At 41.8% G+C, this 18,746-nt stretch overlaps 1 protein-coding gene across 1 annotated transcript in view; it reads left to right on the top strand.

Moving 5' to 3' along the window:
• LOC106806636 (integrator complex subunit 1-like) overlaps positions 1-18,694 on the top strand; it is a 27,417-nt gene extending 8,723 nt beyond the window's left edge. The window contains exons 9-35 of the mRNA XM_014808639.1: positions 918-1,250; positions 3,996-4,137; positions 4,320-4,507; positions 4,748-4,845; positions 5,095-5,215; positions 5,400-5,477; positions 6,028-6,282; positions 6,607-6,835; positions 7,321-7,575; positions 7,880-8,044; positions 8,492-8,641; positions 9,052-9,240; positions 9,646-9,750; positions 10,116-10,280; positions 10,604-11,497; positions 11,754-11,934; positions 12,104-12,383; positions 12,515-12,701; positions 12,970-13,166; positions 13,638-13,767; positions 13,984-14,105; positions 14,414-14,603; positions 14,819-14,952; positions 15,152-15,330; positions 16,060-16,222; positions 16,586-16,695; positions 17,010-18,694. Coding sequence (XP_014664125.1) covers positions 918-1,250; positions 3,996-4,137; positions 4,320-4,507; positions 4,748-4,845; positions 5,095-5,215; positions 5,400-5,477; positions 6,028-6,282; positions 6,607-6,835; positions 7,321-7,575; positions 7,880-8,044; positions 8,492-8,641; positions 9,052-9,240; positions 9,646-9,750; positions 10,116-10,280; positions 10,604-11,497; positions 11,754-11,934; positions 12,104-12,383; positions 12,515-12,701; positions 12,970-13,166; positions 13,638-13,767; positions 13,984-14,105; positions 14,414-14,603; positions 14,819-14,952; positions 15,152-15,330; positions 16,060-16,222; positions 16,586-16,695; positions 17,010-17,125 — 5,356 coding nt within the window. The 3' untranslated portion in view covers positions 17,126-18,694. The remainder of the gene's footprint in view (positions 1-917; positions 1,251-3,995; positions 4,138-4,319; positions 4,508-4,747; positions 4,846-5,094; positions 5,216-5,399; positions 5,478-6,027; positions 6,283-6,606; positions 6,836-7,320; positions 7,576-7,879; positions 8,045-8,491; positions 8,642-9,051; positions 9,241-9,645; positions 9,751-10,115; positions 10,281-10,603; positions 11,498-11,753; positions 11,935-12,103; positions 12,384-12,514; positions 12,702-12,969; positions 13,167-13,637; positions 13,768-13,983; positions 14,106-14,413; positions 14,604-14,818; positions 14,953-15,151; positions 15,331-16,059; positions 16,223-16,585; positions 16,696-17,009) is intronic.
• The last annotated feature ends 52 nt before the right edge of the window (positions 18,695-18,746 follow it).

Genomic DNA, 18,746 nt, shown 5'->3' with positions numbered 1-18,746 from the left:
CGTGGCAACTTTCATAACGATCCCAAAGAACATTCCTTTGAGAAGGTTCCTGATACCATCCCTGTGCATTCCACTGTTTCGGCGTGTATGTGAACACATTTGGGACTAACAGGGTTTACTAGACTCCCACCACTCCACCACAGAGTCACCGCAGTAGACGTTAGATGAGCGCTGTCGCTCCGCGGCACTTGTTTCATTCTAAAATAACGCTGGTATGTCACTGAATCTTCAAGCTCCAGTTCTCTTACTAAATTATTAAAAACACCACGCGAATCACGTCGCAGCACCCACGTACGTGCCCATGTACGTCTCTCTCTCGCTGCTGTCTGTCGACGACGCCGACGCATAATTATTAAATATATTCCAATAACTTCAAGAACGGCTATCGTGGTGGCAATGGGCGCTTCCATTTTGAACAGGTCACGTACAGTTCATACAGTGGTATGTTGCTGACAGATGGTTGCATTGTTGCCGGGTCCCACACACGTGGCGATTTTTATCGACAGTACTGTCGATAAAAATTGCCAGTACTGTCGATAAAAATTGCCACGTGTGCACCCGGCTTAAGGCCACAATTAAAAAAATCTTTGTTTGCCATCACCCGACCCAGGCTGAAAAATTTGGGTAAGTAGGTCGGCTTTTTTTGAGGGCAGGTGTGTTTTTACAAATTCCACATGGTGTCTACATGCTCGGGTGTGCTTGTGTGGAGATACCTTTTATGTTGAATGTTTGTTTTGCTTGGTACATATAATGTATTGCCTACAGATTTATATAATGTACAGTGATACAATTTGTTTAAAAAAAAAAGATCAATAAAATCTTTTGAGTCTGCCTCTTTTTGGCGAGTCGGTCGGGTGAGGGCAAACAAACAATATTTTTATTATGGCCTAAATTATTCACACTTCGATTTTGGTCAGGTACAACTTCTTGCAAGACGAAGTGGAAACGACTGTGCTGGATGTGGTGAGGGAGCATCTCATGCGACGGCAGCCGGTCGACGCCGTCTCGCGTAACGTGCTGCGCCTCCTGGTGGTGACGTGCGGCATCGGCGAGGTGCGCCTGCTCGCCGCGCAGCGGCTGGAGATGTGGCTGCAGAACCCGAAGCTGATGCGGCCGGCACAGGACCTGCTCATGGCCGTCTGTGTCAACTGTGGCCAGCACAGCCAGCAGGACGTCGAGCTGATCAGCAGCCTGATCAAAATACGCCTGAAGACGAAGCCGCTGATTAATCACTACATGATGTGCTTTAGGTTCGTGGTATCAGGAGTGTATAATATAGACTATATCTATATCTATCTATATCGCCGGACAGAAGGGATTCGTTAGCCATGGAAGGTAGCCCTTCTAAGAGAAGGAAAACTCTGACATCAAACGCGGATAGATGTAATTCGCAGCTGTGGAAAGCAATTCATCTAAGGGAAGAAGACCCCCCCCCCCAATAAAACCCTGGCCCTCCAGGTTGGAGGTTGGCATAGGGCGAATAACTCTATCTATAAAACAAATTTATTACGGAAACTATATCTATCTATCTATATCTATATTATACACTCCTGATGCTATCATACCTCGTTTGATGGATAGGATTCTTTTCCATGGCTTGCCTGCTGAGCAAAACGTCCGTTAGATGAGCTGGTCATAACATCATATCTTATGAAGATGTGGTACACTACGCTATCTCGTTGCGGCATCAGGCTAGCATTGTTAAATACGAGGTCGAGGATAATAACTGACTTGTAACTGTGGTGGCAGACAGCATTTTAGCTCGCCTTGACATCGTCAGGATGAGCTATTGCCATGGGGTGTCGTCCGTCATACGTCCGTCCGTTCGTCCGTCAACATTTGGCTACGGTCAACGATAACTCAAGAACCGTTTGACCCACATGTTTCAAATTGCATATAGTTGTTACTCCTATGGGAGAGGTTTAAACGTCCTATTTTGGAGCATGCTAGTTGACCTACTTTCGAGCCACGTCCACTTTTTGGCAAAAATGAAAATGGCCATCTAGATTCATTCGATTTTGTTAAATTTTGGTATATGAATGTGTAAGGCTAGCCCCAAAACAGTTGTTACTCCTATGGGAGAGATGACAACGTCCTATTACGTTTATTTCTTCTAACTGGTTAACAACACTACAATCATACCTATATACGTGTAATATTGTAAAATTTGACTGGAATATTTTATTGTTTTTATTTGCACGATATTCGAAAACCAAAATGGCGATCATTTAGGCGTAGCGCCATCTCTCATCAAGATTTCACTTTCAGATCTGAAGCATTTATTTTCGCATCAAAACTTATGCATATATCATTATCAAAAGTATATAATGGGAGATATATCATATATACTCTTGCTTTATATATTCCCCCCCCCTCCCTCTTCTATCACACCCAAGGTGAGCTACAGTGTTACTGACACTTTCATTTGTCGTTACTATTGTGTGGATGATTTTTCTTGGGTATCACTGCTTGGTATTATACAGGATTTTTTTAACTAATCTTGTTATTGTCCATTAAACGAAGTTTTGTTCAGCAACGTATATGGTAAAATAATAATATAATAGTAGAACTAATAGATGATGTTGTTGAGTCTGTGCCCAGGGTAGCATAGCCTAGAGCTATGCAAAGTTGAGTCAAAGGTTTTTAGCTCATCTGACATAGTCAGATGCAGCTTGTAGAATTGCATGATCGTCCGTCCGTCCGTCCGTCAACAGTTGGGCACAAATCTTAACCGCTCGACGTACGGTCACGATATTCGGCACATTGGGGGGGGGATCGTCAAAACGAGTTATGATGTCGAAGCTGGGGGTCAAAGGTCAAAGGTCAAGAGGTGTAAAAGAAGGGGGAACATTCACTCCTTAACTTAAGGTATAGGGAGGAAATGCAGAATTGCGGCACAAATCTAAACGGCTCGACCTAGGCTCGTGATAGTCGGTGTATAGCATCATGGTAGGAAAAGCCATCACTGTGCTGAAATTGGAGGTCACAGGTCAAAGGCAATGGGCACAGGGCAGATTTTAGACATTTTCTGAGGACATGGTCTGACGGAGCGATTGAAAAACTTTTTTGTTTCAGCGGTGACCTAGCATTTTTATGGCTTTATTGAAAGGACCATGAAATGTTCCTTCTGCTGACATGCGAAGAGTAAGTGTCGGATAACCTTTTGACCCTCAAGAGGAGGGTTAAACATGGATTTGTTTACTGTCTGTTAGAAAGAATTTGACTACCGGGTTTGCTAGTAGATTCTATACATGCCTGGATGTATGAGGCTACAATGTCACAGTGAAATTTCAAAAGCTAAATTTGGTTGAAGAAGGTTTATGCTCCTTAAATCGTATAATTTCTATGGCATTCTGTACTGTCAGTATGTTACATGTAACGTATGCCACTGCCAGTGGCCACTGCCAGTGCATGTGGTGGTGGTACTGTGTAGTTTTTGCCTGCGTTAATTGGTTACAGGTGGCAGCTCTCTATTGCAGCCTGTAGGCTTGCGTAGGTAAATGGATGAGTGCTTACCTATTCTGTCTTGCAAATAGTTGTTGCTACTACGTACGATGGGAGCTTCCATCTTTAATCTGAAGACACTTAAACGTATGCGCCATCTCGTGGCAACTTTCATAACGATCCCAACGAACATTCCTTTGAGAAGGTTCCTGATACCATCCCTGTGCATTCCACTGTTTCGGCGTGTATGTGAACACATTTGGGACTAACAGGGTTTACTAGAATCTCACCACTCCACCACAGAGTCACCGCAGTAGACGTTAGATGAGCGCTGTCGCTCCGCGGAACTTGTTTAATAATGCTTGTTAGGTTAACGAATTTGGCAAATGCAATTTAACATTTTTATGTAACGTTAAATTGAGAGGATCTCATCTTGTGCTATCAATGGCGTATTCAAGCCATACACGTGTGCATACTGTGTAACTGTAGCACATGTTTATCAACAATAAAATCCTTCGCTGATAGCACATTATGGCTTTAATTTTTCACAGAGAGCTGCTGAATCAGCATTCTGACAATGTGAGCACAATTCTCAAGCACACGATCTACAACGAGCTGTCAACTGCCCGCAATCCTAACAACATGGGCCTGCTGGCTGTCATCTTCCAACACTTTCCAGACTCGGCTGCTAAGGTTAGAAAGCCTGGTTTGTTGCGATATTTTAAACAAATTGAAAGGACAGGATCAATCACCATATAGCGAACATTCCTGCAAGACTTTGATTTACGGCAAACTTAGTAACTGGTACCTGTAATTATATTTTACTGCGTGAATTGGGGGATTACATCGTGGTTGTGCTGTTTGTTGTGTTGCAGCTGCTGTCGCAGGTGTTCCAAGATCTACTGATGAATAAGGATGATTATCTACGTGCTTTAAGAGCACTGCTGCGTGAGATCGTGCGTGCGCTAAGGCATGACATCAACTTCCCTGTCTTCTGTCAGGGCCTGATGGTGGAGAGGAAGGATTCGCTCTTCAGAGACTTGGAACCGGTACTCAAAGAAAGGTGCTCAGTTAAATGCTGGATCATTTTGTTGGAAGCTTGTTTGTTATTCTGAAGTTTTTCGTTGTAAAAATCTAATAAGTAAATAATCTGAAATCAGTCCTAGAGTTCAAGTGTTTAAAATGAGGAAATCTACCGTTTAGGTAATCAGTCTAATTAGTTCTCACTCTAGTTAGCTGAAGAACAATGCATGTACAAAACAGATGCATGTATGCATCTTACGTTTGATGTTTATATGATTAGGTTTTTGGTGTCTGTGGTTGACATGGTCACACTGTGTGTGTTGCTTGGAGTTACACCAGTGGTTAAAGACAGTGCTCAATCGCGCGGGGAACGAAAAGGTAATCAACACATTTCCTTGTGCATCCTCATTTTACCACATTGTTAGTTTAAAAGATTTGCACCATACTTTTAAATTGCAAAATAAACCAATCACATAAGAATTTATCAGGCTTCTCTGTATTTTCTAAATAGGTAAAAAATCAATCTGATGTGATAGTGTTGATACATACATTTGTGATAGATGAAAATAGCACCTATAAGAAATGTTACAGCAGTGACATCACACAATTAATTGTGCATGATTTCAGACATGGAAGCGTTACGGAACTACCAGCAACAGGTAGCTACAATCCAGCGTGATGCTATCTATTGGATGTATGTAACACTGCCGAAAATGCACAAGCTTGGACAGCCCGAGTACATTCACAGGTATCATATTATGTACATGCATGCAGTAATATATAACTATACAGAAATACACCGGAAGGGGTGCGTTATAAGCATATATCATTTGGTAGTTGGTATATCAGGTAAACAGTAAAGGTAAAGAATAATATTAGTTTTACCGTGCCTGCATCGTTTCTGTAGTCATTATGTTACCTCATCATTTCAGTCTACACAAGCTGCTGTTTATGGAGCAAGTAGACACTTACTTTAACAAAGACAATTGGCCACCCGAGGCAGAGAGAAGGTGTGTTTTTAGTTGTGCTTCTGCTACATGCACTGACATGGAGCAGGTTTATGACACTGAAAGTCTACGGTGTGGCATCGCGGTACACAACTGTTACATTGGATGTTAAATTGACTACGTCACGAATTTTCTATGGTAAAATTTGTAACATTTTTGTTGCCATTTTTTTACATTAAAAGTAACCTATAATCCTAAAAGTATCCTCAAATTCTTACCTGATAAGATTGTTTCTCAACTAGTTAAAAATCCAAAAAACCTTGACGATTTGATGTTGTGTTCCTGACATTAATTGCTTGCTATGGGCTATGTAGGAGTCACGAGTGTATGTTCACATTGAACAATATAGTAAAATAAGAAGTATAATGCAGCAATTTAACCATAGAAAGTGAACAGAACTACTTGTATTTTGTGAAAAAGTGGAAATATTTTTTTTATTTTTACTATTTACGGTGACGTAATCACTTTAAGGAAGGTGAACTTTTGGACCACTGTCATATGTACATTTTATACTGATTGCATACTGATTGTCACTGTTACCACCACCTCTCAGCACGATTCTCCGCCTGGCCTCTGATGTACCCCTACTGGAGGACACACTTATGTGGATCCTGCTAATGGGTCTGTCCAAGGTGCTTCCCCTGAGTTGTCTAGATGCTATGGAACTTGCCGATCACTTGGTAAAGCGAGCAGCTGCTCTCGGCGGTGAAAATTTGGATGTGCTCAGAGTAGGCCGACTAGAGATCATTGACATGACCTTCAATCTATGTGCATACCACCATCCAGAGAACATTTCACTTCCTGCTGGGTACGTGTGTATAAAGATTGACCTTTCACTTTCGTTTTCTGAATCACTTCATTCCTGAATTAGAAATGACGGACTGTAATTTCTATTGATTACAATATTTCACGAAAGAAAGTGTTAACATTTTGGCTATAGTTTGAACTTATGAGGTTGAGTTAGTAAACGTTTTTGGGTGAACGACTTTTTAGACACAGTGAAGACCAATTGGTAATATCTGAGTGTTGACTTCTTGTTTACGTTCTTAAATTTAAAGTTGATGTACCTTATAACTTTGTTTAACTAACTGAATAACTTACTTACCTAGTGTCCATGTTTATACATGTGTAGCTACACACCGCCAACACTCGCCATAGCTAGCATGTACTGGAAGGCATGGCTCATGTTACTCATACTGACGGCACACAACACCGAGCGATTTGGCCAGACGGCGTGGGAGGACTACCCGATGCTGCGTGTATTCATGGAGAACGTGATGACTAGCCAGTATTCATATCCTCCTCCATCGGCCATCACCGACGACACTACAATAGATGAGCTGTGCAGTCGCGAATTGCAGGTGTGTGATGCATCAGGACAATATCCCATCTTATGTTTATCATACATTAATTATATATTACTTTATGTTGCGTAAAGTTAGGTTAAATTACATTATGCTGTAATATATTCCCATTTGTGGGCCTTATTAAATATGTGCGACAGTAAAAACGTTGACGAAAAAGTTTGCGATCTAACATTTTGAAGTTCTATCTAAACAGAGGAACATATTTTGAGGTGCGATTGAACTGTCATCAAACCAGCTATTAAGGTAAACGTGTCCTGGGTCACTCCACTCTGCAAGCTGAGACAATTTCCACAATTCAGGGTGCATCTTGCTGAAGCAGGCAGTACTATTAGTGATATTACTTGTCTTTTTCCTGCGTGAAAGTAACCAGGATCGCATCTAACCAGTAGATGATACAACATGCCTGCTGCAAGAAGACATTAGTGACTGACGAAGACACATCACACGTGTAATAGCCCACCCTAATTTTGAATATTTAGATCGCTCAGCTAGAGAAACAGCAAGTGTTGGAATTTGAAAGTCACTTGGCTTCAGCGTCGACCGGTGCTGCCATCTCAGAATCGAACAGCTTGCTGCTCTCACAACTGGTCACGATGGATCCAACAGGGTCCGCGAGAAAGCCAACGAAAGAAGTGTACGAGCAACTACAGAAACTCAACAAGAGCCTGAAGATTGGGCAGTTATTGTGTCGCAGTAGGAAGCCAGATTTTCTGCTACAGATAATCCTGAAACAGGTGCGAGCGTGAATGAGTGTAGACGGGCATGAGCGCTTACGTGGTTGGGTCTTCTATACCATATACGACTAGAAATCGCAATATCCCTGCAAGTATTTTTTATAGATTTGATATGTTCTGTATCAAACTCGCAATTAACCTACCAGTAATGGTGTTTCTGTTATTCATATGTCACTAGAATCTCAATCTTGTATTCATTGAAAACACATGTATTTATTATTAAGGTTGCACATAAATATATATTTTTTAAATATATTCCCGAAGTTCCCAATATCACAAGTAATGTACACGACCATATGTGTAGGGAACTTCGCGGTCTATGCCCTGGCTGGTAGAGCTCGTGCAAGCATCTGAGAGTTCTCTGGAAGTTCTCCCTGTTCAGTGTCTATGTGAGTTTCTCCTGCACGATGTCACGGAGGAGGCAGATGATGTGGATGAAGCAAAGGTGGAGAAGGCGCACAAGGAAAAGGTATATTTTACGGTCATCAGATAGCATGAACTCAGTGCGATTGTCATTATATACAGCAATGGTATGTGTTTTCAGAGACCATTATGAATCATATAAATAAATGAATAAATAAATAACAAATAAACATATATATATATATATATTCTTCCTCTATATATATTCCACTAGTATTTAATGTAGGCTGTCCGTCCAGTTGTTTGCATCAAAACGAATAAATGGAAAAAGTGGAGAGAAGAGATATATAGACACAGGCCCATGCACACGCATGCACATACATGGGATATTATTTCTGTTTTTCTGATTTTGTCAATGCTAAGAAACACTGAAATACACATCAGTATGTCACTTGGCCCAGGTTACTTCTTGTAGTCCAGACCTTGCAAGTGAGGATGGTATGGCAAGGATAGTGTGTATAGCTGCTCACTATTGCGGCCATTGATTTTGCAGAAGCAGCTGAAACAGAAGCAGTTGCTGGGGCGGCTGCAGGCGCTGCTACGCGACCCATGCGGCAACCTAGACACTGTCAGAGAGGTACTCCACTACTTCCTGCAGCGTCTGTCTTCTGCACAGGCGCCAACCAGGTGTCTCGCAATTAAGGTAGGGACCGAGTGTACGTGAACTCTGAACAATACTGGATAGCCTAAAATTTAGTACTAAAAAAGGGATTAAATTGAGTACAATAAATATAATACATATATAATGCGTACGTTAATTTCATTCTTAATATCATCATATTCTAAATATCTATACTAATGACATAGCAGGAGTTTTATACGTACCTTTCCTTAGATCTGCTTTATTTTATCCTACGATATATATATATATATATTTATATATACTAGTTGCAAGCTTTAGGTAAGTAAGGATCGTTGTAAACTAGCACTTTCAATGTTATGTGTGTTACGAGTGTATCAGTGAAAATTCATCCAAATTAAACTAATCTTATTTCTATAAGAATCTATCATTATTATATCTAATTTTATTCTAACGAAATTAAATCTCACTAGGGTCTATCGATGGTACTGATACCGCCAAAGGATACACAATCTGAAGGAGAAGACGATGAGTCTGACACTGAAGTTACAATGGATACGGATGAAGATGAGGCAACATCTCATAAGTGGTTGCTAGTGCAGCTTCCTACAATTGCATTATTTGAGCAAGTGAAACAGGATGTAGCTGAAGCTTTGCGCCAGGTAAACACACATAATATACACACGGGGTGAAGTAGACCATTGAGCTCGTGGCTTCCTAATGAGAATAGTCTTTAAGTGAAGATGACTAAGATTGTTACATTATTAGGAGTGACATAATGTAGATGTTAATATAGTGTATAATATATATGTGCGTGTGTGCGTGCGTGCGTGCGTGCGTGCGTGTGTATAGAGTATTATGTAATATAATATATCACATATATTGTCACTCTTGATATTATCACATGTACAATATAAACTTCATATTGTCATGAGATTTTATTGGACCTTGTACAGTTGTTCTTTTGTATAGTTTCATTGTGATCTTCTTGTAATTTCGTATATTTATGCATTTATTGAACAAACAGTGATAACATTTTTCTATTTTTGTTTGCTCTCGTTGTTCAGGCATGTCAAGTGGAGACAGATCCATGTGCCCTCAGTGCATATGTCCAGTTTCTTGCCTCTCATCTTCCCATATCTGATATGCAGAGAATGGCTGCTCTTGCTCTGGTTTGTACCTTTTTGGTATTGCTCTCCAGAATGATTTTACATTATAAATTCGATTTACTTGACAAATTCAACCAAAATAATACCAGCAGCTTTTTTGTATACTGTTGAATTATTTTTCAAATTCAGATGGTCATATGAGTTTTATGTGAATTTTTAATTGAAAAATGTATTTAGTTGCCATTTTCATAACTTGAAATCATAGGCAAGAATCGTTAAAGTTTTACTAGAACTAGTATCAACTGTAATGGTAACCATCTATGCGGTCATTGTTAATATGTGAAATATGTTTGTGTTGTAATGGACAATATGTGTATAAACAGCTTGGACTGCTTCTCTGCTTGAATTTCTTATCTGATGCCCTGCAGGACCTCGCACAGTTGATAGTTGAGAGGCCTACGGTGATGAACTACATAATGCCATCAGAATCCTGTCAGTTTGACGGCGCGTCTCGCACTCTGGCAGCCATGCTGGAGATATTCACTGCTTACATAAAACAAGCTATGATGCCTTCTAAGGAGGAATATTCATGGGTAACTTTTGTTTGCTGTAAATATTTATCATTTATAAATATATCATTTGTGCTGTACATGTGAGTTTGAACTGCATGATGTATGCACAGCTTAATACTGCTAGACATGGCCTAATCCAAAGGATTCTGAAAGTGCCATATATTCAGCATCTGTTAGCAGAATGGTAACATTATCACTATAATTCTTCTTAGAATATCATGGAGTTTTTCGAGGGAAAAACCCTCGTGTGATGTTTCGTTTATGCTTGCGGTACATTACGGGTACGGTACGCGTAAAGTTTGCCACGTGAAGTTTCACGCGAGGGCCTGCGGTCCGTGTTGCAGTCGGAGTCGCAGGACCAGATCCTCGTGCAGTGGAGCAGCGGCGAGGCGGCGACGCTGCACATCCTCGTCGTGCAGGCGATGATCATCAGCCTCACGTACGGCCCGCTGAAGAGCAGCGACGCACGCCACCACGAGCTGCTCGACATCTGGTTCACGGCCGGCGGCGACACGCCGTCTGCGTACCTCGTCGACACGAGCGAGGAGGCGCTGCTCTTCCCCGACTGGCTGAAGCTGCGCATGATCCGCGCGAGCGTCGAGCGGCTGGTGCGCGCCGCGCTGCGCGACCTCGAGCCCTCGCAGCTCGTGCTGTTCGTGCAGAGCTTCGGCATCCCCGTCACATCGATGGACGCGCTGCTCTCCGCGCTCGACCGGTGCGCGCGCGACGACGCGGCACACGTCGCCGACGCCGTCGCCGACCACGCCTACATGGCGCAGCTCGTCGAAGTGCAGTGGCTGCGTGGCGCCAGCACGGGGCACGCGTTCCACCGCTGGCTGCAGGACGGCCGCGCGGCGGCAGCAGAGACACACCAGGAGGCGCCACCGCAGACCGGCGAGGGTGCCGCGTCCGTCGATGAATCACGCACGGACGCGCCCGCTCCGCCGGTTACCGTCGAGGCAGGCCCGCTTACGCGCGGCGCTCTGAAGGATGTGATTGCAAGGATGTTTGCGAGCGATGAAGTGGAGGTGGCGGGCTTGCGGAAAGATGCAACATTGCTGCAGCGCTCGTTAAACAAGGAGTTCCTCGAGACACGGTTGGATTTTGCTAGAACGGAGGAGATCTGTGAAGTCATGAGTGAATTTCTCACTGGCAAGATGCGCGATTCATTCATCAAGAACCTGCACGAAAGGTCGAGCATAGCCATTCCATTGTTCGCATTGCTTCATCATATTCAGGTGAGGTTGGATTTCGCAGCACATTTATTTAGCTATAGTTTTTAATTTTGTGATAAGCTTGGTCTAAATAATTCTCTCTAATTCTAATCTTCATAAGCTTCAGTCTTATGATTTTCATATTGATCTCACTAAAACATTTGATGAATTCAAGAAGGATTTCAGTGGTACTACAGCAGGCAGGGGCGACAATCTTGAGAAGCATTCTATAATGTTTTTAGTGGCTCTGTTTGATTGTTCATGATTTGATCTTCATCAGGTTTCCCAAGAGCAGAAGCTGGGTAAAGTCAATCCTGCACTGTCCACCCTGCTTTGCACAGTTACTGCTTTATCGGAGGGGTCAAGCTCTGCACTGGCGAAGGTCCTCCAGCAAGCTGCAGCCAATTCAAGGAAGACGAATCCGCAGGAAATATTGTCGGATACGACCGACATATCTCAGGGTACAGGCTTGTGTTCACCTCTGCAGCCACATTTTTTATTCCCTGTTTGTTTTACCTAGTTTTTGACTGCTGGTAAATTAGTTATTAGTTATTAATATCTTTACTATGTCTGTTGTTTTAGTTCTATGTTTCTAACTCTGCAAAATCTATGTGCAATCTCTCATTTTAGCTCTAACCAAGATCAATTGGGTAAAGGGCAGCGCAGAAGCAGAGATGGAAGCAATAATGAGCAAATACATAGCAAGCAAGGGTGATGCTTCACCAATCCCACCAATAATAGAAGAGTTGCAACGATCACCATGTCAGCCACAGTCAGGACTGCTTGTTGATTGGCTGGCACTATTGGACCCTGAGACGGTCTCTGCATATCCAGAGCTTGAGGCGGAATTACTGTTTAAGAGGCAGAAGACACCACCTAGTGATGGCAGCAAGGAAACGCATGCTGAGAGGTACTCGGACTTGTTACAAGATTAGTCACATCTCATTTTGTTAATAGCATATATATTTCAGAATACGTTATTAAATTATTATGAAGCTGATGTGTTGAAGAGTGTCACACATTTTCTTCTTTCTCTGACAGCATGCCACATCCATATCTGCTAGCTTTGCTTACACACCAGAGCTCATGGAAAACCCTGCATCAATGCATCGCCTTGCTTTGTGGTGAGCAGAAGTCTACTTATAGTCCTGAAATTGTGTTGGACTTTTTATGGGCATGTGTGCACATACCGAAAATATGGCAAGGAAGAGAAAAGAAAATACCAAAGGTATATGATGATACGATATGATTTTATATTACCTAGCCCAAATATTTAGCGATTGTGATAAATTATTACTACCATTACTATAGCATAACTTTGCTATTTTAGTCCCTAAGATGAACAGATTACATCAGTGCTCAGACGTAAACAATGCTGTATAAATAACTAAGTGATACTATATAAATGACTCCTTAGTGACTTATTGTTTGATAAAAATGACTACTAAATGATACTACATAAATTAACATATCATCCCATCTACTACTTTTTGCAGCGATATGTGGAGGAAGACGTGCTGGCATTGACCCTTCCTCAGCTACTCTCTATGGTGGGCTACATCCTGCAGGAATCTTCAAGTACCCCAGATTCACTCAGTCAGCGTTTACCGCTGCTGCTGCGCTGTTGCCGCCATAGCAGGTCTAAGCTCCAGGCAGTCGTCAAGCTTCTATACAGCCTCATCAGAGCTCAGGGGTAGGCATCCTAATCCCACACGTGTGAGGTCCTTATTAGGAAATCACATGCACTCATTCTAAAATTAGGCCAGAGACCTGCAACGGGAGTGTTTGCTATACACATACATACTTGGTTATGAAAGTTTGGTTACATTACAAGAGCAAATAGTCATGCGCACGCGATGCATAGCTCATAGGGTCTATGTCCCCCAGGGTACTGCCGGAACGTACCCTAGTACGGTCCGGTATACCGGAACGTACCCTTGGTAACATTCTGATATGGTTAGGTTTAGGGAGTAGGCTAGGCGGACTCCTAGACTCGGTATAGAAGTTAGGCGAGGTACGGTCCGGCATATTAGATAGTACCAGGGTACGTTCCGGTATACGGGTCCGTACCCAGGGTACGTTCCGGCAGTACCCCGGGGGACATAGACCCTCTCAGCCGATGCATAAGCGTCCGACGTTCTAACTGTCGTAATCTCTGCCTCAGCAGGAGTGAGTGGAAGTGTGCGCAGAGGCTGCTCCTTCTCATCTACCTTAACATTCCATACACATCAACACTGCTGGACTGCACTGGTCCCCTCATCACTGATGCATCTGGCATACAGACTATCACACAGGTATCACATTACACTTCATTAACTTTACCAGTTTACTTTACTTGGCTTCTCTTTCATAGACGTGATAAGCGTTTCTAATTAATACGAGAAATTGTACTGTTACTAGAATTGCGATTTCTTGAATGCGACTAAGAGTACGCGTTCAGCCCAGTAGTCTGACATAGCTATATGTGATGTTCATTGCCTGCTGTTATATTGACTGTGCTATTGTTTCAGCTGGATGTTGCTACACATCGTATGGTGACAGCACTTGGCAAAACTGATTCTGGATTAGAAATGTCGGTCGCTAACGTACAATGTAGGAAAATGGCCACTGCCCATCCACTACTAATTCTGAGGTATGCTAATGCAGATAATGCTAGTGTGCTATATCAAACCAACGTTATTTGAAAAGTAAATATTTTGTTAGCTAATATGAATAGTATAAATAGTGTGTAGCTACTAGCTAGTATATATAGATTGCTATGTGTAGACCCTAGGGAATGTCATGGCTACAAATATTGGTTTCGATTTGTTTATGGACGTTTATTGGAGTTTAGGAGTAATAACCTTTCATAATAAAAACAGCATAGACATGTTCCCGTAGTACAGGTGTAGTACATATTATAATACTGACTCACGTGCAATATTTCTTGCTGTACCACAGACAGTTGCCACACATCGCTGCAATACTAAAAGGTCGCACGCTTCTCAACTTCGATGAGTTTGCACAGAAGCGCCACCTGGCACTGTATAGCAACATGCTGGGATTGCTTGAATTGCTGCAGCCGCACTTGTTTGTCACGGAGACGGAACCCTTCCATGATGTGCTAGATTCCTATTTTGAGCTTTTGCAGGTGAGTTCCAGGTGCTTAATGTATGATCTCTCTCATTCCACTATTCCGAAATTAAATTCGAATCATTCCACATATTGTAATCATGATAGCTCGGACATTTGATTATGTTTCCACGAAGCACAAGAAGCCCATCGTTTGCCAAGTCTACTTGCTTATCGCACCTCTATCACGTCTAGTCATGATTATTCAGTGTGCTGTTGCTGTCATTTCCGTAGAACTATGCTCTGGACCATGGTGACAGGGAGCTAGTAGAGGTCGTGAGACGAGTTTCTCAGCTGCTTCATCAGTACATGGTCACCGATCCCCAGGCTGCAACGAAATGCCTGCAGAAACACACGGAGCTACTGCAGTGAGTTGCTGCTGTAAACAAATCATGCATATATGTCACCCGGGTCTTCATGGCATGCAACGTGTGCTACTCTTGCCGCACTGCCATGCACGATACAGAATATTCTAGACATGAATAATTACAATTACAATTATTGATGGTAAGCATGTTAGTTGGGTATATATGCGAAATGTAATGTTGGGTATATATATTTTTTCAGGAGCCTGGCCAGCTTGCACACAGAGCTGTCCACCCTGCGCTCACTCGTAGCGAGAGTTACAGTGTCCACAGGCGACACAGTGGCAGTGAGCATGATTTCCTCTCGACCTCCATCACCTTGGTCAGCCAGTCAGCTGCAACCACTCAAGTTGAAGCTTAGCCAATCGGACAGCACTACAGGTAGGATGTTGCTATGCTAGGATTCACAAGTGCTACTATGCTACAAGTGCATGTTAGAATGTCTAGCAATGGAAACTGGCTAGCTCATGTAATTTTCTGTTATTGTTATATCTGTTTAGTAACTGATGCCAAAAGTATAGTGACCACCTTACTGGAACTCATGTTGAGAGTAAACGCCTTCGTTCTGGTGTTTATGGTTGCCATGTCACAGCCTTGAGCAAGTTGTCCTGAGTATGTTTATGAATAGTAACATGTCTAGCTGATGAAATCGTCTGTCAAGTTTGTATTGTGATTGAATTGTATTGCATTGCACTGCCGTGTATCATATATATACTTTTACAGTGCGTCTGCATCACGGTCCCAGGGTAGAACAGTGCTGTGATGAGGTTTCCCTGGTCGAAAATGATTACAATAAATAAATGAAATTAATTGAATTGATTATTGAAAATTAATGAGAACATAAATGAACACAAACAGTTACATAAACAGGCACATAAACACGTACATAAACAGGCACATAAGCACATACATAAACTCGTACATAAACATATACGTAAACATGTACATAACCATATACGTAAACATGTACATAAACATATACGTAAACATATACATAAACACGTATATAAACACGTACATAAACACGTATATAAACACGTACATAAACACGTACATAAACACGTACATAAACACGTACATAAACACGTACACGTAAACGACTGCTTGCAGAGGTGGTTGATGTGCTGCGCACGCTTGAGACGATCGCCGGCCGCAAGGTCGACTGCCTCGCGCACGTGATGCCGGAGCTGCAGGCGCAGCTTCACAGCGCCTGCGCCGAGGTTAGGAGCGCCGCGCACGACCTCATCATCAAACACCTACGTCACCGACCCAGGTAACAAACCTCTCCCACCTGTTCCCAGCCTAGTGTGCAGAGCAGGTGTGCAGCGGCAGATTTCCCACATTAAAGGGATTGGAAATACAAGTCGTACGTTTATCGTGTTCGTCATTATATGTCATTGTGTTTATTCTGGGTCGAATTGGAGCTTTTTGGGCTTGTCAATTCTCTCTGTCCTCATACGGGTTCACCGGCGGTGCACGTTTGACAGTGACTGTACCGTAATAAGCTGCCGTATATTCAATGAGATAACTCGTAGTTAATCACACACCCGCCGAGCATCTTGAGGTATTGCAGACTTCCTAGGTTTAACATTTGTGCTCTCGTTGAAATCTGTGCTTGTTTGTTTGCTGCGTGTAGCAGTTCAGATAACTATGTGCCAGTCTACATGAGTTGCCTAAACAGCAGTAACCTGGATGTCATTGAGTCTATGCTGAAGGTCCTTCCAGAAGTTGCCCTTCTCTGTCAGGGTAAATCCTTTATTTCAACATATTCAAAGCTAAGACTTTGCTATGCAAAGAACTTGGCAGGCTGAGTGTTAAATACAGGACATAATAATATTTTCTGAATGTAAATCATAGAGATGACAGTGTTCATAGTATGTATATACATATGTTACCAAAAACACATGATCTTTTAATTGTATGATTTATAGCATTGGACTTTCGCTAACATGAAAATACATAATGTGATTTTGACTTGGGAGTATAGCAGACATATTCTGTAACTGGGATCCAATTACCCAGCTGTTCATTTAACAGTCATTTCATTTTTAACTTTGCAGAGCATTCAGAACAGCTGATCGAGAAAGCTTTCATGGTTGCGATGGAAACCAAATTTGACACCAGTTCCTATATTAGTGAGACACTGAAGCTGTTAAGTGGACAAGTTGGCAGTTAGTCGAGGCATTTGGCAGCAGAGTAACTGTTGGAATGTTAGGAACGAGTCTTTGTCGACCCCACTGCGGTTAACTCACGCCTAAGTTCGGAACTGCAACAAAGACTGACACGTGACCTGACACAGGTTGAGACGTAATTGTAGGAATGCTGTTGCTGTGTTTACTGTGACTATTAAGGTCTGTATTTACAAAACGTTTCACCCCCAACGAAGCCGATACATGATCCGGCACTTGGGTAAAATACGTTATGTGAAAATACCGCGCCAGCGTTATGATCATTGAAAGGACGGTGAAAAAGTCTGTCTAACACTGTCTGCCCATAAACTTCCTGCTGCGAGGTTATACTGTTATATGTAAAAAAAACATCTGTTTTGATGTCGTTTTTTACTTACTTAGGAATGTGTTGCTTGTCTAAGCTGCATATATGTACAAGAGCGTATAAAGAAGGCCTTCTTTATACGCTCTTGATATGTAAGTATGTGTATACAGAGTCTTTTGTAAGACAAATGTTTTGTCTTGGTATTTAAGAATCGTGCTGCTGAAGAACCCCAAAATTATAATGTCATGATCCTTTACACCAGGTATCAACAATGCCCTGGTGTGATCAATTATACCTTGTCTTCAATTATCATGTTTTTAATATTTATCACTGAGAAGAATTCGATAGCAGGAACGTAAGCTTCCTGTACTCCACGTGTGTTCCATCCGTGTATTCCATGCCCATATTTTCATAAAAATGCACATTACTTGTAAATGCATATATTACTTTATAAACTAAATGTGACAAAAGTTGTGGAAAAATCATGTTTTATTTGCTATATACTTACGTCGTTACTCCTAAAATTACTATACAGCAATGTTACACCCACACGCACGCACGCACGCACGCACGCACGCACGCACACACAAGGAACAAATTTCAGTATGCAAATAATTTAGTGCTGCAATCATGTATTCATCAAGTTTCCATACATAGTCCATACAATACCCAAATGTACACTTATTGCAACTTCTAAAACCAGGTGATAGCAAAAAATTGACTATTTAGATCCCACGCATTAACTACAAAAATATGTGCACTATCAGCCAGTAAGATTCAGCCTACCTGTGGTTACGGAGAACGTAATTACTATATGCATACTTCGTATATAAGGTGACTTGGTTATGTACACAGAAATGTTAAAAACACGTTTTTAAAATGAATATAAGCAGAAGGAAGACTTGGGCAATAATTGTTACATAAAAATATGGGGGTTGGGGTTCTTTGTTTGGCTATCCATGTTGTATGATTCAAAGTTAAAAACAAATTGAAGGACAAAGTTAAATTATGCTTCATCGTAAATCATAACCATTCATGCACGATAAATCCATAAGTATATCATAAAGCCACCAAGTAGTGTTCTTTCAAGCTTTTAGTCTTGACTAAAGAACTACCGGGCATAATTATCAGACATATTTTTCATAATTCATGAAATGAACACAGCCACGTTACCACAGGCATTGACACAGCAGGGAGTATAGTAGATTAACTAAAAGTGCCATAAATTTGTTTACAAAATTATATAATCTTTACAGAAATCACAAAAGCACAAAAAGCTGTTTATGTCCAGTTGCTTCCTATTT

This window comes from Priapulus caudatus, unplaced genomic scaffold, assembly GCF_000485595.1.
Source record: "Priapulus caudatus unplaced genomic scaffold, Priapulus_caudatus-5.0.1 Scaffold171, whole genome shotgun sequence".
Lineage (NCBI taxonomy): Eukaryota > Metazoa > Priapulida > Priapulimorpha > Priapulimorphida > Priapulidae > Priapulus > Priapulus caudatus.
Note: the sequence above shows the minus strand (reverse complement) of the source record. Positions and strands in the feature narration are given on the sequence as shown.